Below are 20,969 nucleotides of genomic sequence, written 5' to 3'. Positions count from 1 at the left end.
TATCTAAAATTGTGTTCCAGGTGTAAGAGTTAATTCTTTTTGTTTGACCTTGTTTGTAGTTTCTGGATTCTACATGTTATAGAATAAAATAAGAGGGCTCTCTCTGGTCTTGCTGAAATGCCTTAAGGATTTGGAATTTGAGTCTAGTGTTTTAAAGAAGTGTAGCAAATGAAGATGATTTAGTTATGGCTTTCTCTGAGCTCCTTGGCATGTTCCTAAATGCCAGAAGTTCTTATTCCCTAGAATTTCATATCCACATCAACACACTTCAGCAAGAATAGTGACTTTCCATTCCAACTGTTTCTTACAATCCTCTGGATTATACCCCACCTCTAGAAATTTTGATTTAATTGGTTTATGATGGAGCTCAGGAGTTAATACAACTTAAAAACTCTTCAAGTGATTCTATTATGCAGCAGAGTGTGGAATGCAGAAACAGCCTTAGGCTAATTAGCTTCTCATCTCACTTCCCCACAGAGAATTTGGGAGCAGGAACTGGACAGACTGTCGTGGCCCCTTTGGCCTTCTTCTTTTTGGCCCTGCCTTGCCTCAGGAAGGGTGGATTCATCTCTCTCTTCTTGTAAGAGACTTCTGTCTGCAGGGGAACCCACAAGGTCACTTAGTGCTGCCTGTAACTGGCAGAGGAATTTACCTAACTTGAGGGTAAGAATCTAGGAGGCCCACTTGGCAACTACTGATGTGACTGCACATACTTTGATACCCCTTCTCAGTGATAATGTTGTTATGAATATCTCCTCCTCTTGGATTCCTATCTTATTCAGTTATTTGCAAACTCTGGTGGGGGTGAGAGACATTATTTACTGAGCTGCCCAAAGCTCCTTTACTGAAGTTATCTTTTTTGAATCACCTTCATGGCTGGCAGCCACTGACAGCATTGATGTCCCTTTTCAGCCTTCCTGATGTGCTGGTTGCAATGGGAAAAGGCAACCCTAAAGGAAATATATTTTTCATATACCTTGGTAACCTCACCTCAAAGTTTGGGGCTTTCTTGACCCAATCTAAAAAGAGTTTTGAAAAGTTTTGTTCTACTGACAGATCTCCAGAGATTTTAAATGACTTTGTGAGCAGAAGTTTCCAAGATTTCTTGTGCCTAAGTGCCATCCAATATGATTGTCTAAGATCACGTATTCCAGTGACGGCCCCAGAGAGTTAACTCCCTAGGTCTGGAGTGACAATCTGTATTTTTGAAAAAAATCACTTCAGGTAACTTTGAACAGAGAAATGCAGATTCACAGAGTTAGGGTATAGTAAACAGGACCAGAATAAGGCTTTTGAACCTACAGTGCTAAAATTATAAGAAGTTACTGATGCTGTAAATGTTGAAGGGTGAACTTCCAGACCTTTACTCGTGGCTAACATCCAGACATTTACCATGCAGCTCTACTTCATGAAATAAGAGCTCCTTACCAGTTTCTCCTGCAGGACCATCAGACATTCATTTGTATGGCTCAGGTGGTCTTTTCTGTGTTTGATAAACTCACTTTGTGCCCATTTTTGATTGTTCTCAAGTTCTTCGTACAGATTATTTGAAAGTGAATTGAATCTAAGGAAAAATGTTTGATTCTGTTTTAATGAGTGGATTGGAATATAAAACAAAATTTTAGTGTTGAAAAGTCTGCTGTAAGGTGAGACTCAGTGTATCTAGCCAATATTTATGTTGTGATATGGGAGGTGGGGAAGCAAGGTAAGTGCACTTTGGGGCTACCTGGGCCTAAATTTAGTCCAGCTGCTGGCTGCGCCCCTCTGCATACCCTGAATTATACACACAGTGACAGGTTCACTGCTGGCTTGAAAAAAACTTCACCACACCTAAGTGCATATTATCCATGCAAAATTTCCCTCAGGGCCTGGGGCTCATTATGTGTGTTGGAAACACTGATAAATCACTTGGGGTGGGTGTCTCTATGGTAGGGGTAGACAAACTTTTTCTGTTAAAGGGTGGTTTGTAAATATTTTAGGCTTTGTGGGCTTTGTGGTCTTTGTTGCAGCCACTCAATGCTGCCATTGCAGCAAAAGAGCAGCCATAGATAACACAGAAACAAATGAGCATGGCTATGTTTTGTTCACATTTTATTTACACACACTAAAACTTAGATTTTATATAATACCTTCATGAAATGGAACATAATTCTTTTCTTTTTTTAATATATACAATTTATTTAATAAATTAATGTCATTCAAAATACAGTGCCAGAACATTATGCAGTTGAACACACATGCTAGTTAATGTTTGTCATGAAGCACCTGTGCTCATGTTAGATTGGTGGCACCCCACTACTGCTAGTGGTTCCTGGGATTAATACCAGAGCAGCGCTAGTTATCTGCTCTTCTGCACAGCTTGTGCAGAAAATTCCTGAAGAGTTCACCTTCCTAATCCTACCCCCCCCCTCAACACACACACACCAGGTTAAAAAAAACACACCCTGACAGCTAACAGATACCTATACACAATCACTCTACAGTAATGCTTGTTATTAAATTAAGATGTAATGAACTGGTTAACCCACTCTAAAACTTTAAGATGGAGAACTACATCAGCAGCAGGTAATTATATGCATGAGCCAATGTTAATGTAATATAGAAATGGAGACATTTAGTGATTAAAGCTCCACACAGACCCGCACAATGAGGGAATAGCAATTCATATTGCAAGCCCAGCAACTGAAGTCCACATCTGGCAAATGACCAGCTGAATGGACAACCTCTATTCTAGATAGACAAGTATAAGTTAGTGGAAAGAGTATAATTCTTTTCTTAAAGAAATTATTCAGAAGCACAAAATTCATTCTTAGCTGTAGGCAGATTTGACTGAGTGGTAGCTTGCTGATTCGTGCTCTAAAAAGTGCCACTCTAAAGTTGGGGAGGGGATGGTGCAGAAAGAACCTGCATTGTCTTGGGGAGGAGAGGAAAGTCAGAGGAGGAGGGGGAGAGACCCCCAAGAGGATCTTGGAAAGCAGTGTTCAAGCTGGACTTTAGGTTGTCTCCGTCTCAGGTGAAATCTTTAGTGCAGTCCCCATTGCCATCAGTGGATATATGTGAGTGGATTTCGTGTGTGTGTGTGTGTGTGTGTGTGTGTGTGTGTGTGTTGTGTTGCTTAAATGGGAACTGATTTACTCATGTGAAACAAAAAATAGAAAAAATAGAAGTAACAGACTTTCAGAAAGGGACTGCTGGCATCAGGATGACATACCATAGGAGCATTAAATGACAGAGAATGAAGAATTTCAAAAAATTATTATAGAGATTAAAAGTTTTGAAAACATGTGCCATCAGTCTAAAACATCCCTGTAGAGTGACTGAAGGTTTAGGCAGAAAGAGGACTCCATATCTGAAATGACTTGAGAGATACAGGTCTCTCAAGAGATGAGGGATGGAGTACTTGTAATTCATATGTGTGTTTTCTATATGTTTTGCTCATGGTAAGATGTCAGTTTCAATTCCTTTCAGAATAGGCAAAATGATTTTATTGGTAGAAACAATGCATGTTGTTCATTATTGAAAATATCAGAATACTTTACAAGGTGTGGTACTTACAATAACAGTAATAAGCACTCTGATGTGTTCAGGCAAATATATACAGACAATTTAGTATGTGATAATTATCACTGGAAATTGCATAAGACATGCTGGACACACACTGTATGCACATGCCTCTCTTGCTCTCCTAAAAAAGTGTTTGGACTCATAATTAGAAAAATCCCATCAAATTATTTTCCCTTTTAATTTAGACCAGTGACTCTGAACTAGAGGCAATTTTGCCTCTTCTCAGGACACTTTGTGATGTCTGGAGACCATTTTGATTTTCATCACTGGGAGGTGATATTGGCACCCAGTGCTTAGAAACCAGGGATGCTGCTAAACATCTGTAATGCATACAGCCCCGCAACAAAGAATTATCCAACTAAAATATCAATTGTAATGAAAAACCTTGACTTAGTTGAGGAAACCCTGACTTAGATGATGAAACCAAGGGATGGGAAAAGTGAGTTAATTTTCCAATAGCTAAATTAGTTATAAGAGCTAAATTCTCATCTTTACTCCTTCTGAATTCTAACATTTTTTTTGACCCAAAGAGATATAGAAGGCATATTTTGTTTCAGGTGGGTATCCCAACTTTGAAGATGACATTCATTTCTCTTTTTGTGCTTAATCTAATGATTCCCATTCAACTCTGCTACTGGCCAACAGCTGTTGAATCTCAGACAAATAAGCTCACTAACTGTTAAGTGGACAACTTCACGTGGGCCATCTGTTTCCTCCTATGGAACACTCTTCTTCAGAATTTCCACTGGCGCCTGCCACCTTATCACAGAAGTTATTTTAACCACCCTTAAAAAGGACCCCTTATCATCTGACATCCCCTTTTCCCTTACCCTACTTTTATTTTTATTTAAAATGCCCATTGCCCTCTGATACATACTAATTGATATGCTATCTCCTCCACTAGAATTGAAGCTCTATCAAAGCAGAATTTTGTTTGGTTCATTGCTACAAATAATGCCTGGAATATTGTAAGTGATCAATAAATAGTTGTTGACTAAATGAACAAATGGGTAATTTTTTCAATAAATAATATTAATTAGGGCTGCTAACACATAACATGTAAACCTATTAATCTATTTAGAAATCTAATCTGCTTTGATATTTTGCCTTATTTTTCCTGTGTCTGGTGGAAGTATTAATTAATACTTATGATGAAGGGAGACAGTAAGTCCCCAGATAATCAAGAGTTAACCTTTAAATTAAGAATTCAGGCTTCAGTGCCCACCTTTCCTGTGTAATAAATGAGAAAATTTAGTCTCTTATTATTTATAAGGAATCAAGGAACCACTAAATGTTCTCAAGTAATATCTCCAGAAGGGCATATCAGTAATTGGAATTATGAAATGAAAATCATAAAACTGAGTTACTACTTATGATCTTTTTATTACAAGGTTTGCTTGCAATTAGAGATTCATGTTTCTGTTAACAATCAGAAGTCATATTCTCTCTGTTGGTAATTTATTAAAATACAAAAGCATTTTTAAAACATTCTCCTTGTAAGATAAAAAGACAAGGTTTTTTATAAATGGTTTTTCTTTTTTTGTCATATATAAATGGTTTTCTTTGCTTAGACTTTTCCCTAACATAATGAACATGATTTGCCCTAATTCTATTGATTATAGAATTTACAGATATCATCGGAAATTGCTTAAGACATGCTGGACACACACTGTATGCACATGCCTCTCTTGCTCTCTTGCAAAAGAATGAGTTTATCTTGGATGACATTCATAATTTAGTTCCCAAATCTTCTATTCTATTAATTTTAGGAATATTTTTATTGGACATAAATAAAGACAGGTAGATAGCAACAACAAGTGTCATCAAACATTCCCACTTTATTTAGACCATATTTCTCAATTGGGGGTAATTTTGCACCACTGAGGGAACATTTGGCAATGTATGGTGCAATTTTGGCTGTTTCCAAATGGATGGATGACTTTGTCTTTTATTTTTCCCAAAACAGAAAAATAAGACTTGTGAGTTATGAATTTATGGCCAGAGACCCCACTAAGATGATGTGTAGGCTGTCGACAGACTTTTAAAAATTTTTCTTATTGACAGAATCAGGCTAAAATTTACACCAAGGGCAATCATAAGGAAGGGGGTTACAAATGGTAAAGAAAAATTGAATTGGAAATTGTAGATACAGTAGAGGCCACAGCAGGGGTTTAACCATGAAGGCAGAATAAATACCAGTCTTATGACTGGCATACATAAATAGACATAGCTCCATTCTATATTAGTTTTACCAGTTCACTTTATGTACCCAAACCAGTGTCCTGTACTCAACAATCTGTTGAATTAACATTTTTAGAAGATGTGAAGATTTTAAATTCTTGAAAATTGTTTTTGCTAGCAGGCTCTTAAGAATTCAGATAGTGGGGCTGGAGTTGTGGCTCAGTGGTTGAGCGCTCAACTAGCACATGTGAGGCCCTGGGTTTGATCCTCAGCACTACATAAAATAAATAAATAAAAAAAATAAAGGTATTGTGACCAACTGCAACTATCTGATGTAAAAGTATGGATTTAAAAAAATGGTCTTTGTTGAACTGTTAACTATATTTGAAAAAGATATATCATGTACTATATTTCTCTGGAGATTGAGTCTAAGGTTTTCAATTCATGTGAGAAGCAAGAAGTTAATCCTAAGAAATGTTGTTTTTCTACTGAGTTCACCTATATAGTAGAACTCAAACTAATTCCTTCTAAATGTTCTGTGATTTCTAATTAGTGACACTAATTAAAAAGCAATTCCAACTCTACTTTATAGGAAGACTTTTTTCTTGGTCACTCCAAATTGTACTTGAACTTAAATCCCAATACCTTCATAGCTTGTTTCCTGGTTGCCCAAGCAAATGTAATCTGCACAGTTCATTTATTAACAGGTGGGAATTGTGAGATAGAGGCATGACTTGATAAAAACAACTTGAGCTTTGGAATTAGACTTTTTCTTGCAGTGTGACTTGGGCAAACTACTTAACCTCAATGATTGTAAATGTTATCTTCTTCTTTTTTCTTTTTTTTTTAAACCAGGGATTGAACTCAGGGGCACTCAAATACTGAGCCACATCCCCAGCCATTTTTGTATTTTATTTAGATACAGGGTCTCACTGAGTTGCTTAGCATCTCACCACTACTGATAATGCCTTTGGGAATTCCAAAATACAACTTACGTATTTTAAGTGATCAAAAAATCATTAATCCAGGGCTGGGGTTGTGGCTCAGTGGTGGAGCTCTCTCACCTAGCATGTGTGAGGCACTGGGTTTGAGCCTCAGCACCACATAAATAAATCAATAAAGGTATTGTGTCCATCTACAACTAAAAAAAGTTCATTCATTCATTAATAAGCTTCTATTTGTGTTTGTATGTGCTTGATGCTAAGAATACAAAGATGAGTGAAGCAGAGTCCTGCCTTGGATAGTTTTTAATTTCTACTGTAGTAATGTTTTCAGAGTTGAGTGATAAGATTTGAGTCTATAGATTTGCTTCATTGACCATTTTCTTTCCTTTTCTTATAAATCATATCTGGTGATGGTGGGATCCAAGATGGCAGGCCAGAGGAAGGCAGCATTCTGTGTCACTCTGTGACCTGGGACTCAAGTAGTGAGAATACTGCTTCTCTGCAAGCAATATTCCTGCTTCTGGCCTCAGCCACCATGACAGTCCAGGGCTTCAGGCCTCAGCATCAGAGTAAGTCTCAATTACTTGCCCATACATGATTACCTGAATGGAACCATCAACACCCTGGCAGAACTTTCAACCACCCACTCGAGCAGAAATCACCAAGGCTGCTTGCATGCAGGACACCTGGCAGCTTCCCCCACACAGGAATTCTGGCCTCCACTTCTGCTTCTGTGTGGACTCCCATCTACAAATGTGGGGCTCCCCTGACCACCGCCATCTTAGGTCTCTGCAACAGGGGAGATAGTCCCCTAGGTGCAGTAGCCTGCCTGCGCCTGAAAACTTCACACATGCTCTGAAGTCAGCCAACAGCCACACACTGCAAGCCACAGAGCGCATCTCTGAACTCATAATCTAATGCTATCACTTGGCTCCCCCCACTCAACAGGACACCCCACTACTAGAAGCAGGTACCTCCTTCTCAGGTCACCTTCATCACCATCTTCAGTGGGGGGAAACTCCCAGTTTGGAACTATGGCAGGCCAGGTATCCAGTTTCTTATTAGCAATCATTTGTTTTTAGTGTGTATATTGTTTATATTGGAATCTGATAACACTGTCCTCCACCTCAAAGGATAGGTACTGGATCCCTACAGGGGCACTATAAACCTATCCAGTGAAAACAGTAATGCCTCAGTTCCACAGTGCTAGAAGGGAAGACACACAAGCAATATGAACAGACAAGGAAAGAAAGTGTCCCAAACAAATCAAGATACCACATTATTAGAATCCATGGCCAGCACTGCAGAAGAAATTACAGAGAAGGAATATTCAGGATGTACATAACTAAAATGTTCTGCAAATTAAAGGATGATATGAGAGCAAATACAGGGAGCAAAAGATCATTTTGACAAAAAGCTATATAAACAAATATAGGAAGCAAAAGCTTACTTCAATAGGGAGATAGAAGTTTAAAAAACAAACAGAAATCCTTGAAATGAAAAAAAAATAATAAACAAAATTGAAAGTTCAATTGAAAGCATCACAAACAGATTAGACAACTTGGAAGATAGGACCTTAGACAATGAAGACAAAATATATTATCTTGAAAAGAATGTAGACCACACAGTGAAAATGGTAACAGAGCATTAGCAGATCATTCAAGAATTATGGGATAAAATAAAAAGACCAAATTTAAGAGTTATTGGGACAGAGGAAGGAAGAGAGTTTCAAACCAAAAAAAATGAGCAATCTACTCAATGAAATAATATCAGAAAAAATTTCCAAACATGATGAATGAATTGGAAAAACAAATTCAAGAGGCTTACAGGATTCCAAATGTACAAAATCACAACAGATCATCACCAAGGCACATTATAATGAAAATGCCTAACATACAGAATAAGAAGAAAATATTAAAAGTCATGAGAGAAAAAAATCAGATTACATATGAGGGTAACCAATTAGATTATGTGCATATTTTTTAACCCAGACCCTGAAAGCTAGAAGATCCTGGAACAACATATATCAAGCTCTGAAAAAAAGTGGATGCCAACCAGGAATCTTGTATCCATCAAAATTAAGCTTTAGATTTGATGACAAAATAAGAACCTTCTATGATAAAAGTTAAAATAAATTACAACTAGTAAGCCTGCGCTACAGAACATCGTCAGCAAAATATTACATGAGGAGGACATTAAAAACAACAATGAAAATCAGTAAAGGGAGGTATTACACTAAAGGAAAAACTAATCAAAGGAGAAACCAAGTCAAGTTAAATACCAAAATAAATAAAAATGGCTGGGAATACAAGTCATGTCTCAATAATAACCCTAAATGTTAATGGTTTAAACTCACCAATCAAATGACATAGACCAGCAGACTGGATTATAAAAAAGACCCAACAATATGCCACCTCCATGAGACTCATCACATAGGAAAAGACATCCACAGACTGACGGTGAAACAATGGGAAAAATCATACCAATCACATGGACTGCAGAAGCAAGCAGGGGTTTCCATCCTCATGTCAAAGAAAATAGACTTCAAGTCAAAGTTAATCAAAAGGGATAAATAAAAATATTTTATACTGCTTAAAAGGGAAACATTCATCAACAATACATAACAATAATAAATTTATATGCCCCAAACAATGGAGCATCTACATTCATCAAACAAACTCTTGTCAAATTCAAGAGTCAAACAGACCACAACACAATAATTCTGGTTGACTTTGACATATCTCTTTCACCACTGGATAGATTGTTCAAACAAAAGCTGAACAAAGAAACTATAGAACTCAATAATACAATCAATAACTTAGACTTAACTGACATATATAGAATATGTCATCCTTCAATGAACGAATACACTTTCTTCTCAGCAGCACATGGATCCTTCTCTAAAATAGACCACATATTATGCCACAAAGAAACTCTTAGCAAATATAAAAAAGTAGAGATACTACCCTTTATTCTATTAGATCATAATGGAATGAAATTAGAAATCAATGATAAAATAAAAAATAAAAGATACTCCAACACCTGGAGACTAAATAATACGCTACTAAAAGAACAATGGGTTGCAAAATATATCAAGGAGGATATTAAAAAAATTCTTAGAGGTGAATGAGAACACAGATACAAAGTATTGAAATCTCTGGGATACTATGAAGGCAGTACTAAGAGGAAAGTTCATTGCATGGAGTTCATAACTTAAAAGAAGAAATAATCAACAAATAAATGACTTAACCTTACATCTCAAGGCCCTAGAAAAAGAAGAACAAATCAACACCAAAAGCAGTAGAAAACAGGAAATAATTAAAATCAGAGCTGAAATTAATGAAATAGAAACAAAAGAAACATTTTTTTAAAAATTGACAAAACAAAAAGTTGGTTCTTTGAAAGAATAAATAAAATTGACAGACCTTTAGCCATGCTAACAAAGAGAAGGTGAGAGAAAACTCAAATTACTAACATACATGATGAAAAAGGAAATATCACAATAGACACTACAGAAATACAGAAAATAATTAGAAATCGTTTTGAAAACTTGTACTCTAATAAAATAGAAAATATTGAAGGCATTAACAAATTTCTAGAGTCATATGATTTGACTCTAGAAATATGATTTGCCCAAATCAAATCAGGATGATATACACAATTTAAACAAATCAATTTCAAGCAATGAAATAGAAGATGCCATCAGAAGCCTACCAAGTAAAGTCCAGGACCAGATGGATAGACAGCCGAGTTCTACAAGACTTTTGAAGTAGAACTAATATGAATACTCTTCAATTTATTTTAGGAAATAGAAAAAAGGGAGCACTTCCAAATTCGTTCTATGAGGCCAATATCATCCTGATTCCAAAACCAGGCACAGACACATCAAAGAAAGAAAACTTCAGACCAGTATCTCTAATGAATATAGATGCAAAAATTCTCAATAAAATTCTGGCAAATCGAATACAAAAACATATCAAAAAGATCATGCAACACAATCAAGTGGGGTTTATCCCAGGAATGCAAGGTTGGCTCAACATACGGAAATCAATAAATGTAATTCATCACATCAATAGACTTAAAGATAAGAATTATATGATCATCTCAATAGATGCAGAAAAAGCATTCAACAACACAGCACCAATTCATGTTCAAAACACTAGAAAAATCAGGGATAACAGGAACATATCTCAACATTGTAAAAGCTATCTATGCTAAGCCCCAGGCCAACATCATTTTAAATGGAGAAAAATTAAAAGCATTTCCTCTAAAAACTGGAACAAGACAGGGAGACCCTCTTTCATCACTTCTATTTAACATAGTTCTTGAAACACTGGCCAGAGCAATTATACAAATGAAAGAAATTAAAGAGATACACATAGGAAAAGAAAAACTCAAATTAGCATTATTTGCTGATGATATGATTCTATACCTAGAAGACCCAAAAATTCCACCAGAAAACTTCTAGAACTAGTAAATGAATTCAGCAAACTAGCAGGATACAAAATCAAAACCTATAAATCAAATGCATTTCTGTATATCAGTGACAAATCCTCTGAAAGGGAAACAATGAAAACTAACCCATTTACAATAGCCTCAAAAAACCAAAACCAAACAAACAAACAAACAAAAAACCTTGGGAATCAACCTAACAAAAGAGGTGAAAGACCTCTACAATGAAAACTACAGAACACTAAAGAAAGAAATTAAAGACGAACTTAGAAGATGGAAAGATCTCCCTTGCTTTTGGATAGGCAGAATTAATATTGTCAAAATGACCATACTACTAAAAGCATTATACAGATTTAATGCAATTCCAATCAAAATCCCAATAGAAATAGAAAAAGCAGTCATGAAATTCATCTGGAAAAATAAGAGATCCAGAATAGCTAAAGCAATCCTTAGTAAGAAGAGTGAAGCAGGTGGCATCATTATACCAGACCTTAAACTATTCTACAATATAGCAATAGTAACAAAAACAGCATGGTATTGGCACCAAAACAGACTGGTAGACCAATGGTACAGAAAAGAGGACATAGAAACTAACCCACAAAATTACAATTTTCTTATATTAGACAAAGGTGCCAAAAACATGCAATGGAGAAAAGATAGAATTGTTAACTAATGGTGCTGGGAAAACTGGAAATCCACAGGCAACAAGGTAAAATTAAAACCCTATTTTTCACCATGCACAAAACTCAACTCAAAGTCGATCAAGGACCTAGGAATTAAACCAGAGATCCTGCATCTAACAGAAAAAGAAGTAGGCCCTAATCTCCATAATGTAGGATTAGGCCCTTACTTCCTTAATAAGACTCCTATAACACAAGAAATAAAATAAAGAACTAATAAATGGGATGGGGCTAGGGATTTGGCTCAAGTGGTAGCGTGCTTGCCTGGCATGCGCAGGGTGCTGGGTTCGATCCTTAGCACCACACAAAAATAAAATAAAGATGTTGTGTCCACTGAAAACTAAAAATAAATATTAAAAAATCTCTCTTTTTTTCAAAGAAAGAATTAATAAATAGGATGGGTTTAAACTAAAAAGCAAAAGAAATAATCTGTGAGGTGAATAGAGAACCTACAGCGTGGTAGCAAATTTTTACCATAAGCACATCAGATAGAGCACTAATCTCTAGGATATATAAAGAACTCAAAAATCTAAACACCAAAAAACAAATAACCCAATCAATAAATGGGCCAAGAACCTGAACAGACACTCTCAGAAGGTGATATATAATCAATCAAGAAATATATGAAAAAATGTTCAACTTCTCTAGCAATTAGAGGAATGCATATCAAGACTACTCTTAAGATTTTATCTCCCTCCAGTCAGTTGTCAGGTATTAAGAATACCAACAATAATAAGTGTTGGCAAGGATGTGGGGGAAAAGGCATTTCTGGTGGGACTGCAAAATGGTACAGCCAATGTGGAAAGCAGTATGGAGAATCCTTGGAAACCTGGGAATGGAATCACCATTTGACCCAGCTATCCCACTCCTTGGTCTATACCCATAGGGCTTAAAAACAGCATACTACAGGGACACAGCCACATCAATGTTTATAGCAGCACAATTCACAATAGCTAAACTGTTAAATCAACATACATGCCCCACAGTAAATGAATGCATAAAGAAAATGTGGAATGTAAACACAATGAATATTACTCAGCAACAGAAGAGAATAAAATCATGGCATTTGCAGGTAAATGGATGGAGTTGGAGAATATAATGCTAAGTGAAGTTAGCCAATCTCAAAAAACAAATACCGAATGCTGTCTCTGATATAATAAGGCAGATTTATAGTGGGGTTGGGAGTGGGAGCATGGGAAGATTAGATGAACTGTAGATAGGGCAAAGTGGAGGGAGGGGAAGGGAGGGGGCAGGGTATAAAAAAGATGGTGTTAGGAGATGGATATCATTACCCTAAGTACATGTATGAAGACACAAATGGTGTAAATATACTTTGTATACAACCAGAGATATGAAAAATCATGCTCTATATGTTTAATATGATTGTAATGTATTGTGCTATCATATATAAAAAATTAGAATAAAAAATTTTAAAAAGTACCTATCTACTAATGATAAATCCAGCCTAATTCCCTCTTAAAATTGGGAGACATCTCTCCACAAAGATGTGAAAAGCTAATTTCGGCTTTACTATAAATTACTGCAATTTCTAAACTTGCTTGGAATGCCTGCCCATGCCTTGCACTCACTCATGCCTGGCTTTCCCTGACCAGATAACCATCCTCTGAAGCTCTAATGACCCTCATAAATTCTGATGTCAGGGACAGCTAAAATATTAAATAGCCTTTGTTCTATGCTTGTCAAAATTTTGTTATCTGTAAGTTCTCAACCCCCCTTTGTGTAACTTTCTGTGCTATAAAGCTGTGCTCCAAGACAGCTGCAGGGCTGTCTTTTGTTCCATGGTTTTTGTTGGGAGAGGCAGCCCTGCTGGTAGAAATTAATTTGATTTCATTTGGAGTCGGTGATCTTTTCTTTTCGTCATTGGTCTAACACTAAACAGTATCAGCAGTAGGAACTATCCAGAAAGTTATGGGTAGTTGCTGCCCCTGCCAAACCCTTATTAAAAGATGGCTGTATTTCATTATGGCCAAGACTCTTGCTATATAAGCATTAAGTTGTTGACTTTAGGACAGTTATCTGGACCTCTATGACTTCAGAATAGGGGTCCTTAGAGGATTTCAGTGCACATCTTCTTTGTCCAGACCTAGTGATGGATGCCAAAGTTCTAGGAATTCCCCAGGAAACCCCCAGACATTATTGTGGCTTCTAAGTTTAAGGTAAAATATAAGTTTAGTTGACAATTAAACTAGAACTTGTCAAAGTTTCTAAATGAGAAAGTTGCTTATTTGAACTTAACCCTGAATGTTATTGAAATACTTTTATTGAAATTAATCTCTTTGTTCAGACAGTTCTTCCTTCAAAAAGAAAAAGAAAAGCAAATTCTGTACCCAGTCTACTTTGATTTTAAATTCATATGTATCTTAAAATTCTAATATTAGTGGTTATTTATATATTTTTTTTAAAGTTATGGAACTACAACTATTGTTGTTCAAAGGCAACCTTGCTAAATCTAATATACCAGATTAAAACAGAAATGCTCTGTTTTAAAGAGTCCTACCTACCTTACTTTACTTTTGTGTAAAATACATTTGTAACACATATCTCAGTCTAGGGATTAATATCCCTAATATAAAGGAATCCTACAAATTGATAAATAATGATTATTTAAAATCCCAATACAAAAATTTGACAAAAGATAAGAATTGGCAGTTCACAGAAAAGAAAAGCAAAATAGTGAAGGGAATGCAAATTGAAATACATGCTATTTTTCATCTTTTAATTGACAAATACTAAAAAGAGAGCATATCTAGTATTGGTAAGAATGTATAGATGTATAAATGCATTTTCATACATTTCTGAAAGAAATATAAATTAATATTTTAAGAAAAAAAGTTTATAAAAAATTAATAAATACATATATTTATTTGATCTAGGAATCTTGCCTTTAGAAATAACAGCTCCAGAATCTAAGGATATCTAAAGATAGACACATAATCATTATTTGGTTGTGATGAAATAATCTATTCAGCAATAAGATAAATGGTTGAATTATGGCACATTATAATACTCAGCTATAAAAAATAATGTTTGAATAATATTCACTGACCTCAAGAGGTATGCAGATAAAATGGAAAAATTGAATAATTTAAATAGAATTTATTTTATTTTGTTTATATATTTTTTGTTGTGATGGGGATTAAACCCAGGGAGGGACTCACACATGTTAAGCAAATGCTCTACCACGCATCCCAGTATTTATTTTTAAAACCATACTCTTGGGGGTGGAGATATAATTTAGTGGTAGAGCATTTGCCAACCACGTTACTGTAAGGCCCTGAGTTCAATCCCCAGTACTGCAAAACAAAACAAATAAACAAAAAATTGTATTCTTTCTCTCTCTCTCTCTCTCTCTCTCTCTCTCTCTATATATATATATATATATATATATATATATATATATCTTTTTTTCCTGTTATGTGTTCATATTAACTAAGAGGAAAGTATGGAAAGATATATCCCTGTTGTTAGCAATGGTTATATTATGGAGCCGAAAAGTTGACCTTTTCTTTTAGATTTATTTTGTTACAGAGTAAGTCCATTTTTTTAAATGGAGAAGATTTAAATAGAAGAGAGTCAGTCTTATAACTAAGTGAATTACTAGAGTTCCTAACTATTTGTCTCGAAAAAATTATGAATTATAGATTCATGATCACCTACTGAAATACTGCCAAAATTTTAAGACTTAATTATGTAAAATGAATAAATAATTCAAATTCACACTGTTATAAAAATGTCCAGTTTCACATTTAACTATGTAGATGAGTGACTCATCTATAAGTCTGTTTCCCACATTAATGAAGATGGAGAAGATGATGAGCTTCATCATTAATGAAGCAGTCAACCCTACATCTCCAACATTTCCCTTTTCCCTCTTTGATTTTAATATTTTTTTTGTTAATACTCTTTATTCTTTTAAGTCCAGTCTCCAGTCTCCCACTCTGGATTATAAGTCCCAGCTCTTCCATCTCTTCCCTAGGAAATTAGTTCTTGAACTGTACATATATAAATACTTTACTTTTCTACTTTTCATTTGGGTACTTTTCTTTGTCTTAATTTCAAACCAAAGGCATCTTGTGAAGCATCACAGAGGTATTTACTGGGAATTCTCACTGTACTAGAATTCAAGACAAAGTGCTTTCAGAGTGTGAAGAAAGTAGGTATTGTATGTTTATTCAAGATATCTGCCTATATGCATTTAGTGATAGCTAGTGTTTTTCATCATATTTTAGGACACACATATTTTATAACATGTCCAAAATCAAGTATATTAAAAATGATGGTGTGCTATGGCTTAATTGTTAGCTTCATGTCTTAACAATGGTGTGTTTTATCATTGAAGGGCACTTAGATTCAATAAAATACAGTGAGTGGAGATAGAGAGAAATGGAGAAAGCAGAGTATAATCAGAGTACTGGATTTGACCAAAACATTAAACCCACAAGGTATGGGAAGCAAAGGAAAAAGAACAAGCATATCAGGACATTTAGGTAGCATCATCCAAGTGACTAGAATTTTATTTTGCCCGCACCAGAACCCCTGGACAATGGTGGTAAGGGAGATTTGAGAATGAAGGGCCAGTAAGTTTTTCAAATTCCACCCCCCTCTCTCTTGCACTCATGCTCCCCCCCCCGCCCCTCTCTCTCTCTCTCTCTCTCTCTCTCTCTCTCTCTCTCTCTCTCTCTCTCTCTCTCTCTCTCTCTCTCTCTCTCGTGCTGGTGGTCAAACCCAGTGCCTCACACATGCTAGGCAAGCACTCTACCATTGAGCTACAATGGCAGCCCCAAGTGGGGAGGGGAGTAATTTGAACATCTGCAGAGACTTTACTACTTTCTCTGCTGAGAGGGGGAAAATTCAGTTTAAGACAGGATAAAAACTAGTTTTAAAAACAGGCAATGTAACGGAGTAAGTAGAGGATATTAGAAGAAAACTTAAATGAAAAGCTTGCAAATCAAAATTGCTTTGAAAAGTATCTGATAATCTTGGGTAATCAATTTATATTCAGCAGTGCTTTACATTGAGGCATTTAATATAAAATTGGTCATAAGTTAAAATTACTCTATAGGAAGGGTCAGAGTGAATGTTGAGATATTATACAAAGAAGTATGACAAAACTGATAATCATATTTCTTCTTTTATGCTTATTGTATAAGTTGCTTTAGGGTGGAATATTGTCTGTTTTGGTTTGCTACTTCATTTCTTAATCAGGTTCAAATTCCTGGGATAGGTTTTTATTTAATGCCAATGCTTTTAGTAGACAAAACTCTTTGGAATGCACTTAACAGAATTAAAAATCTTCCATTCACTTACTTGAATTCCAAAAGGTTCATTTCATGGCGATAATCTCCCTGGATCATCTTTAAATTTGAGGTTTGCTCAGAAGTGGAAGACTCTATCTTTCCTAAGAGCTGCATTACCTAATGAAAGTATAAAAAGGAGCTTTTTTGTGTATGAGAAAAGTCACCAGCACTTACATGAATTATATTTTATTCCTAAAGGAGCCAGCAAATAGACTTGAACTGAAAACATGTTTGCATTTGAAAATTACTTTTTTCAAATTACAGTTATAGTCACACTATTTTCAAGAAAAGAATAATGGGAAGTGCTCCATTTGCTGTGCATAATATTCTTTTATATAATAGGCTAAATAATGATATTAAAAACACACTCTTGACATTAGTTTATTTATTAATTTGACACCCCTTTTTTTTTTTGTACTTTCTGTCTTTCTGGTTACAATGTAAGCAATTATATCCTTTCACCACTTTATCCTCAGGGCGTATTAGGTGACTGGTTGTAAATAGTCAACAAATATTTAGTGAATAATGTTTAAATACCCAGTTGGGCTCTGAGGAAAACACACATGACTGACCAACATTCAGGCCCTCTGATCTCCAGCTAGTATTCTGACATGACCATAAAAGAATCAAAAGTGAAATGACTTAAGGCATATAAAGATAGGGGGGGGAGGTTCTGTTCTGAAATTTATGAATAGAATGCCTTTCACATTGCTAGAAGCATTAGAGAAATCTTTTAGGTACAAGAACTGGATTAAAAAATAGATGCAGAATTGCAGCACAATGATTGTGTCTGAACTAATCGCTGTTAAGGAGAATGAAACAGCATTGACGTCATACAAGCAAACTTCAGCTTCTGAAGAAGGTGGGCATTTGATGTAATCAGTGTTCTCTTAGCAAAAAAAAAAAAAAAGAGGTGGATAATGAAAGAGTTTGAAGAGATACATATTTCGTGGGCAAACAAGAGCACCTGAATGATTGTTTACTTTTAACAGGATGAAAGCAGAAATGTTGAAAATAAAGTAACAGGCTAATATATATCTGGGAAAGAAAAGGGAAAATAGGCAGAGCAGTCATAATGTTAGATAAAATATTATTCAAGACAAAATATGTTAGAAAATGGGACAGAGATGCCAATTTTTATAGCCAAAGGGCAAAATCCTCAGTGAAAAAATAAAGAACTTTGGACCTTTTTTACTCTATATACTGAATTGGAAAGCAACAACTTTTTAGGATAAACTAACATGTTATATAATGTGATTTTTAATGCCTTTTTTGTTTCTTTACTGGGAAAATAAGTAAAATACTAATAAGGATGTAGAAAGATAGGAAAAATATAAATTTTATCTAATAGATTTATTTATCAAACCATGTAGCTTTCGAATAGCCAACACTTTCCTAGTGCCTATGAGCATTTGCAGCAACTAAGCATGTGTGTGACTATAAAGAAAATTTCAAATTATTCCAAAAGGAAGGAAAAACATAGGTCATTAGCCTAACTATGCTACTCTAAAACCAGAAATTAATAAGAAAAGTATATGAAAAAGAAATAAAAATCCAGCCTCTTGAATAAAAAATATTCTTATAATTCTAGTGTTTATTTCATGTTTAACATGACATCTACTGCAAGGAACATAATTTGTTCAAGGGCCTAGACTGCTGTACCCAAAAAAGATCAGCATGTGTCCAGACCATTCTTTTGCACAGGCTGCTCCCAGGAACTCCATGAACCGCTCCTCTTGGCATTGCAGCTAAAAACCTTCTTCCTGTTTTTTTTCCCCGCCACAGGACCCAGACCTGCTTGCAGACTAGGTTTCTTCCAGTCTCATACAGCTCTTTTCCTCATAGGTTTTCCCCTCAGTTAATCTCTTGTTCATCTAATTCCTTTATGGCATTGACTTCTCAAAGGCTTTAGACTAACACACATGTCAAAGAGTAAATTAACACTGCTATTACAGTTTAAGTAGGAAATGATGATGGGCACAGACAAATATATAAGCAGCATGTAACTACTTATAGGTAGTTGGTGCCCCTGGGTATTCAGGGTGAGTCAGAAAGCACAGATAATAAGTACAGATACTAAGCAGGGGCTTGTGAAGAGATGGCCTTTAAAATTCAGGCCAAAGGACTTTTGTATTTTTTATAAGAGACATAAACTATTGAAGGGTTTTAAACAGGAATATAACATGATCAACTCACATTAATGTTGGATCTTTAATAATAATAGCTTCCTTGGGAAATGCCTGTTTATAATCCCTGGCTCCAGTCTTTGAGGGGAAGCCAGAAAATAAGCAAACAATGTTAACAGTGGAATCAGGCAGTCTATGCTCACAACGAGCAGCAGTACTAGAATATAGGTGGCACTCATTAAATATTTGTTGACTGGACTGACTGTATGTATGCATGAGCTGTCAGATTACGCATTTTGGAAGAAAAGAGTTTTTTTTTAAAAAATTACCACCTGTCTGGCCATTTGGATACGACATAATGAATGAGCTTACTTCAGGCAGTAACACATAGCATGAGTCCCATCTCTTTCCAATTACCTTCATATCCAAGTTCTTGGAAACAGTTTCTAGGGCAGACAAGAGGTCTTGAATTGATTTCTCCATTTGCCGGTACTCATTCCTGATGAAGTGTATATCTCCAGAAAGCTTCATGATGCTTGAGTCACATCTAGTGCCAACATGGAAATCTATGTGAGTTCAACAGCCTTATAACATTTTAAATACTATAAGATCTGTGCATTCATTTGCTGACAAACGTTCTAAAGTTCTTTGAATAACATGTTGGTAGATGTAGCAGTATGTATAGGAACCTCCTTCTTCATTTTTTTTTTTCTTCCTGATGGGAGAGAAACCAGTTTTTAAAACTCTGGCCCAAACTCAGAGCACCAAATTGGTATAAGGGAACATTGGAATAAATTGGGGAAATGTTTGCATTTTTAGCATTACATTAACTCATTCAAAGGACTTCTAACAGATTTTAATTTTGTAGGGATACACCATGCTGTCTGTGGTTAGGCAAAATTGATAAAATGTCCTCTTCTTTATCATATTTTGAATCCACTTTGCTCCCTTTAATCCAAGTTTTGAATCTACTTGGCACCCAGATTGCCTAGTTCTTCTCCTTTGGGTAGAAAAGATGTCCCACCCAAACAAAAATCTTCTAATCCATTAAAACAAAAAAAGAAAGAAAAAGAAAAAGAAATTTAAAAAAAAATTAAAAATCACCTTCTTAGCCCCAAACCTCCTCTTCCTTGAATGGTCTCAGCTAGCCTTTGTCTTTTATAGGGACAAAAATAATTCATATTAACATATAGATGAAGTTTTGGCCCATAGGTAGCATTTGATATTTTAGGGAGGGACCACTGGTGAGATGGAGCTGAGTTGAAGACTGACCATCTTCCCAGCATGTCAGGGAAGAAAACACAGAGCCCTAGCCCCCTACCATCACTGAAGACCTCACTTAGGAGAGAGCAGTTTACATACTGCATTAGTGATCAGTTTCATTAAATGTTCCCTGAATTCATGACAGATAAAATGGAGAGCACTGAAGGACTGTGTCTTACATGTTTGAGTTATCAGAGAGCACTTTAACATTGTCATTTTATAAAATAACTTTATATAAATATAAGTAACTGTCTTCAGATAGTATTAGGAACTACATCTTCATGTTGCCATGCTAAGTGCTACTAAGTTTGCATTATGACCATTGATAATTTTGGGGAACCAGAAATGAAATTTTTTTCTTAAGATTTTTGGTGCCAAAGAATTGAACTAAAGGTGGTTTAAGAAGGTAATTTTGCCTGAACATGGCCTTGAAGGGATGGA

The 20,969-nt window shown here is 35.5% G+C and overlaps 1 protein-coding gene across 1 annotated transcript in view; it reads right to left on the bottom strand.

Moving 5' to 3' along the window:
- The window catches only part of Fam81b (family with sequence similarity 81 member B), a 65,140-nt gene that overhangs the window by 6,944 nt on the left and 37,227 nt on the right, over positions 1-20,969 (bottom strand). The window contains exons 6-8 of the mRNA XM_040273068.2: positions 19,683-19,812; positions 17,150-17,256; positions 1,429-1,564 (exon numbers count right to left, since the gene is read on the bottom strand). Of these exons, the coding sequence (XP_040129002.2) occupies positions 1,429-1,564; positions 17,150-17,256; positions 19,683-19,812 (373 nt within the window). The remainder of the gene's footprint in view (positions 1-1,428; positions 1,565-17,149; positions 17,257-19,682; positions 19,813-20,969) is intronic.

The sequence above is a fragment of the Ictidomys tridecemlineatus genome, chromosome 1, assembly GCF_052094955.1.
Source record: "Ictidomys tridecemlineatus isolate mIctTri1 chromosome 1, mIctTri1.hap1, whole genome shotgun sequence".
NCBI lineage: Eukaryota > Metazoa > Chordata > Mammalia > Rodentia > Sciuridae > Ictidomys > Ictidomys tridecemlineatus.
This window is presented reverse-complemented; position numbering and strand designations above follow the sequence as displayed.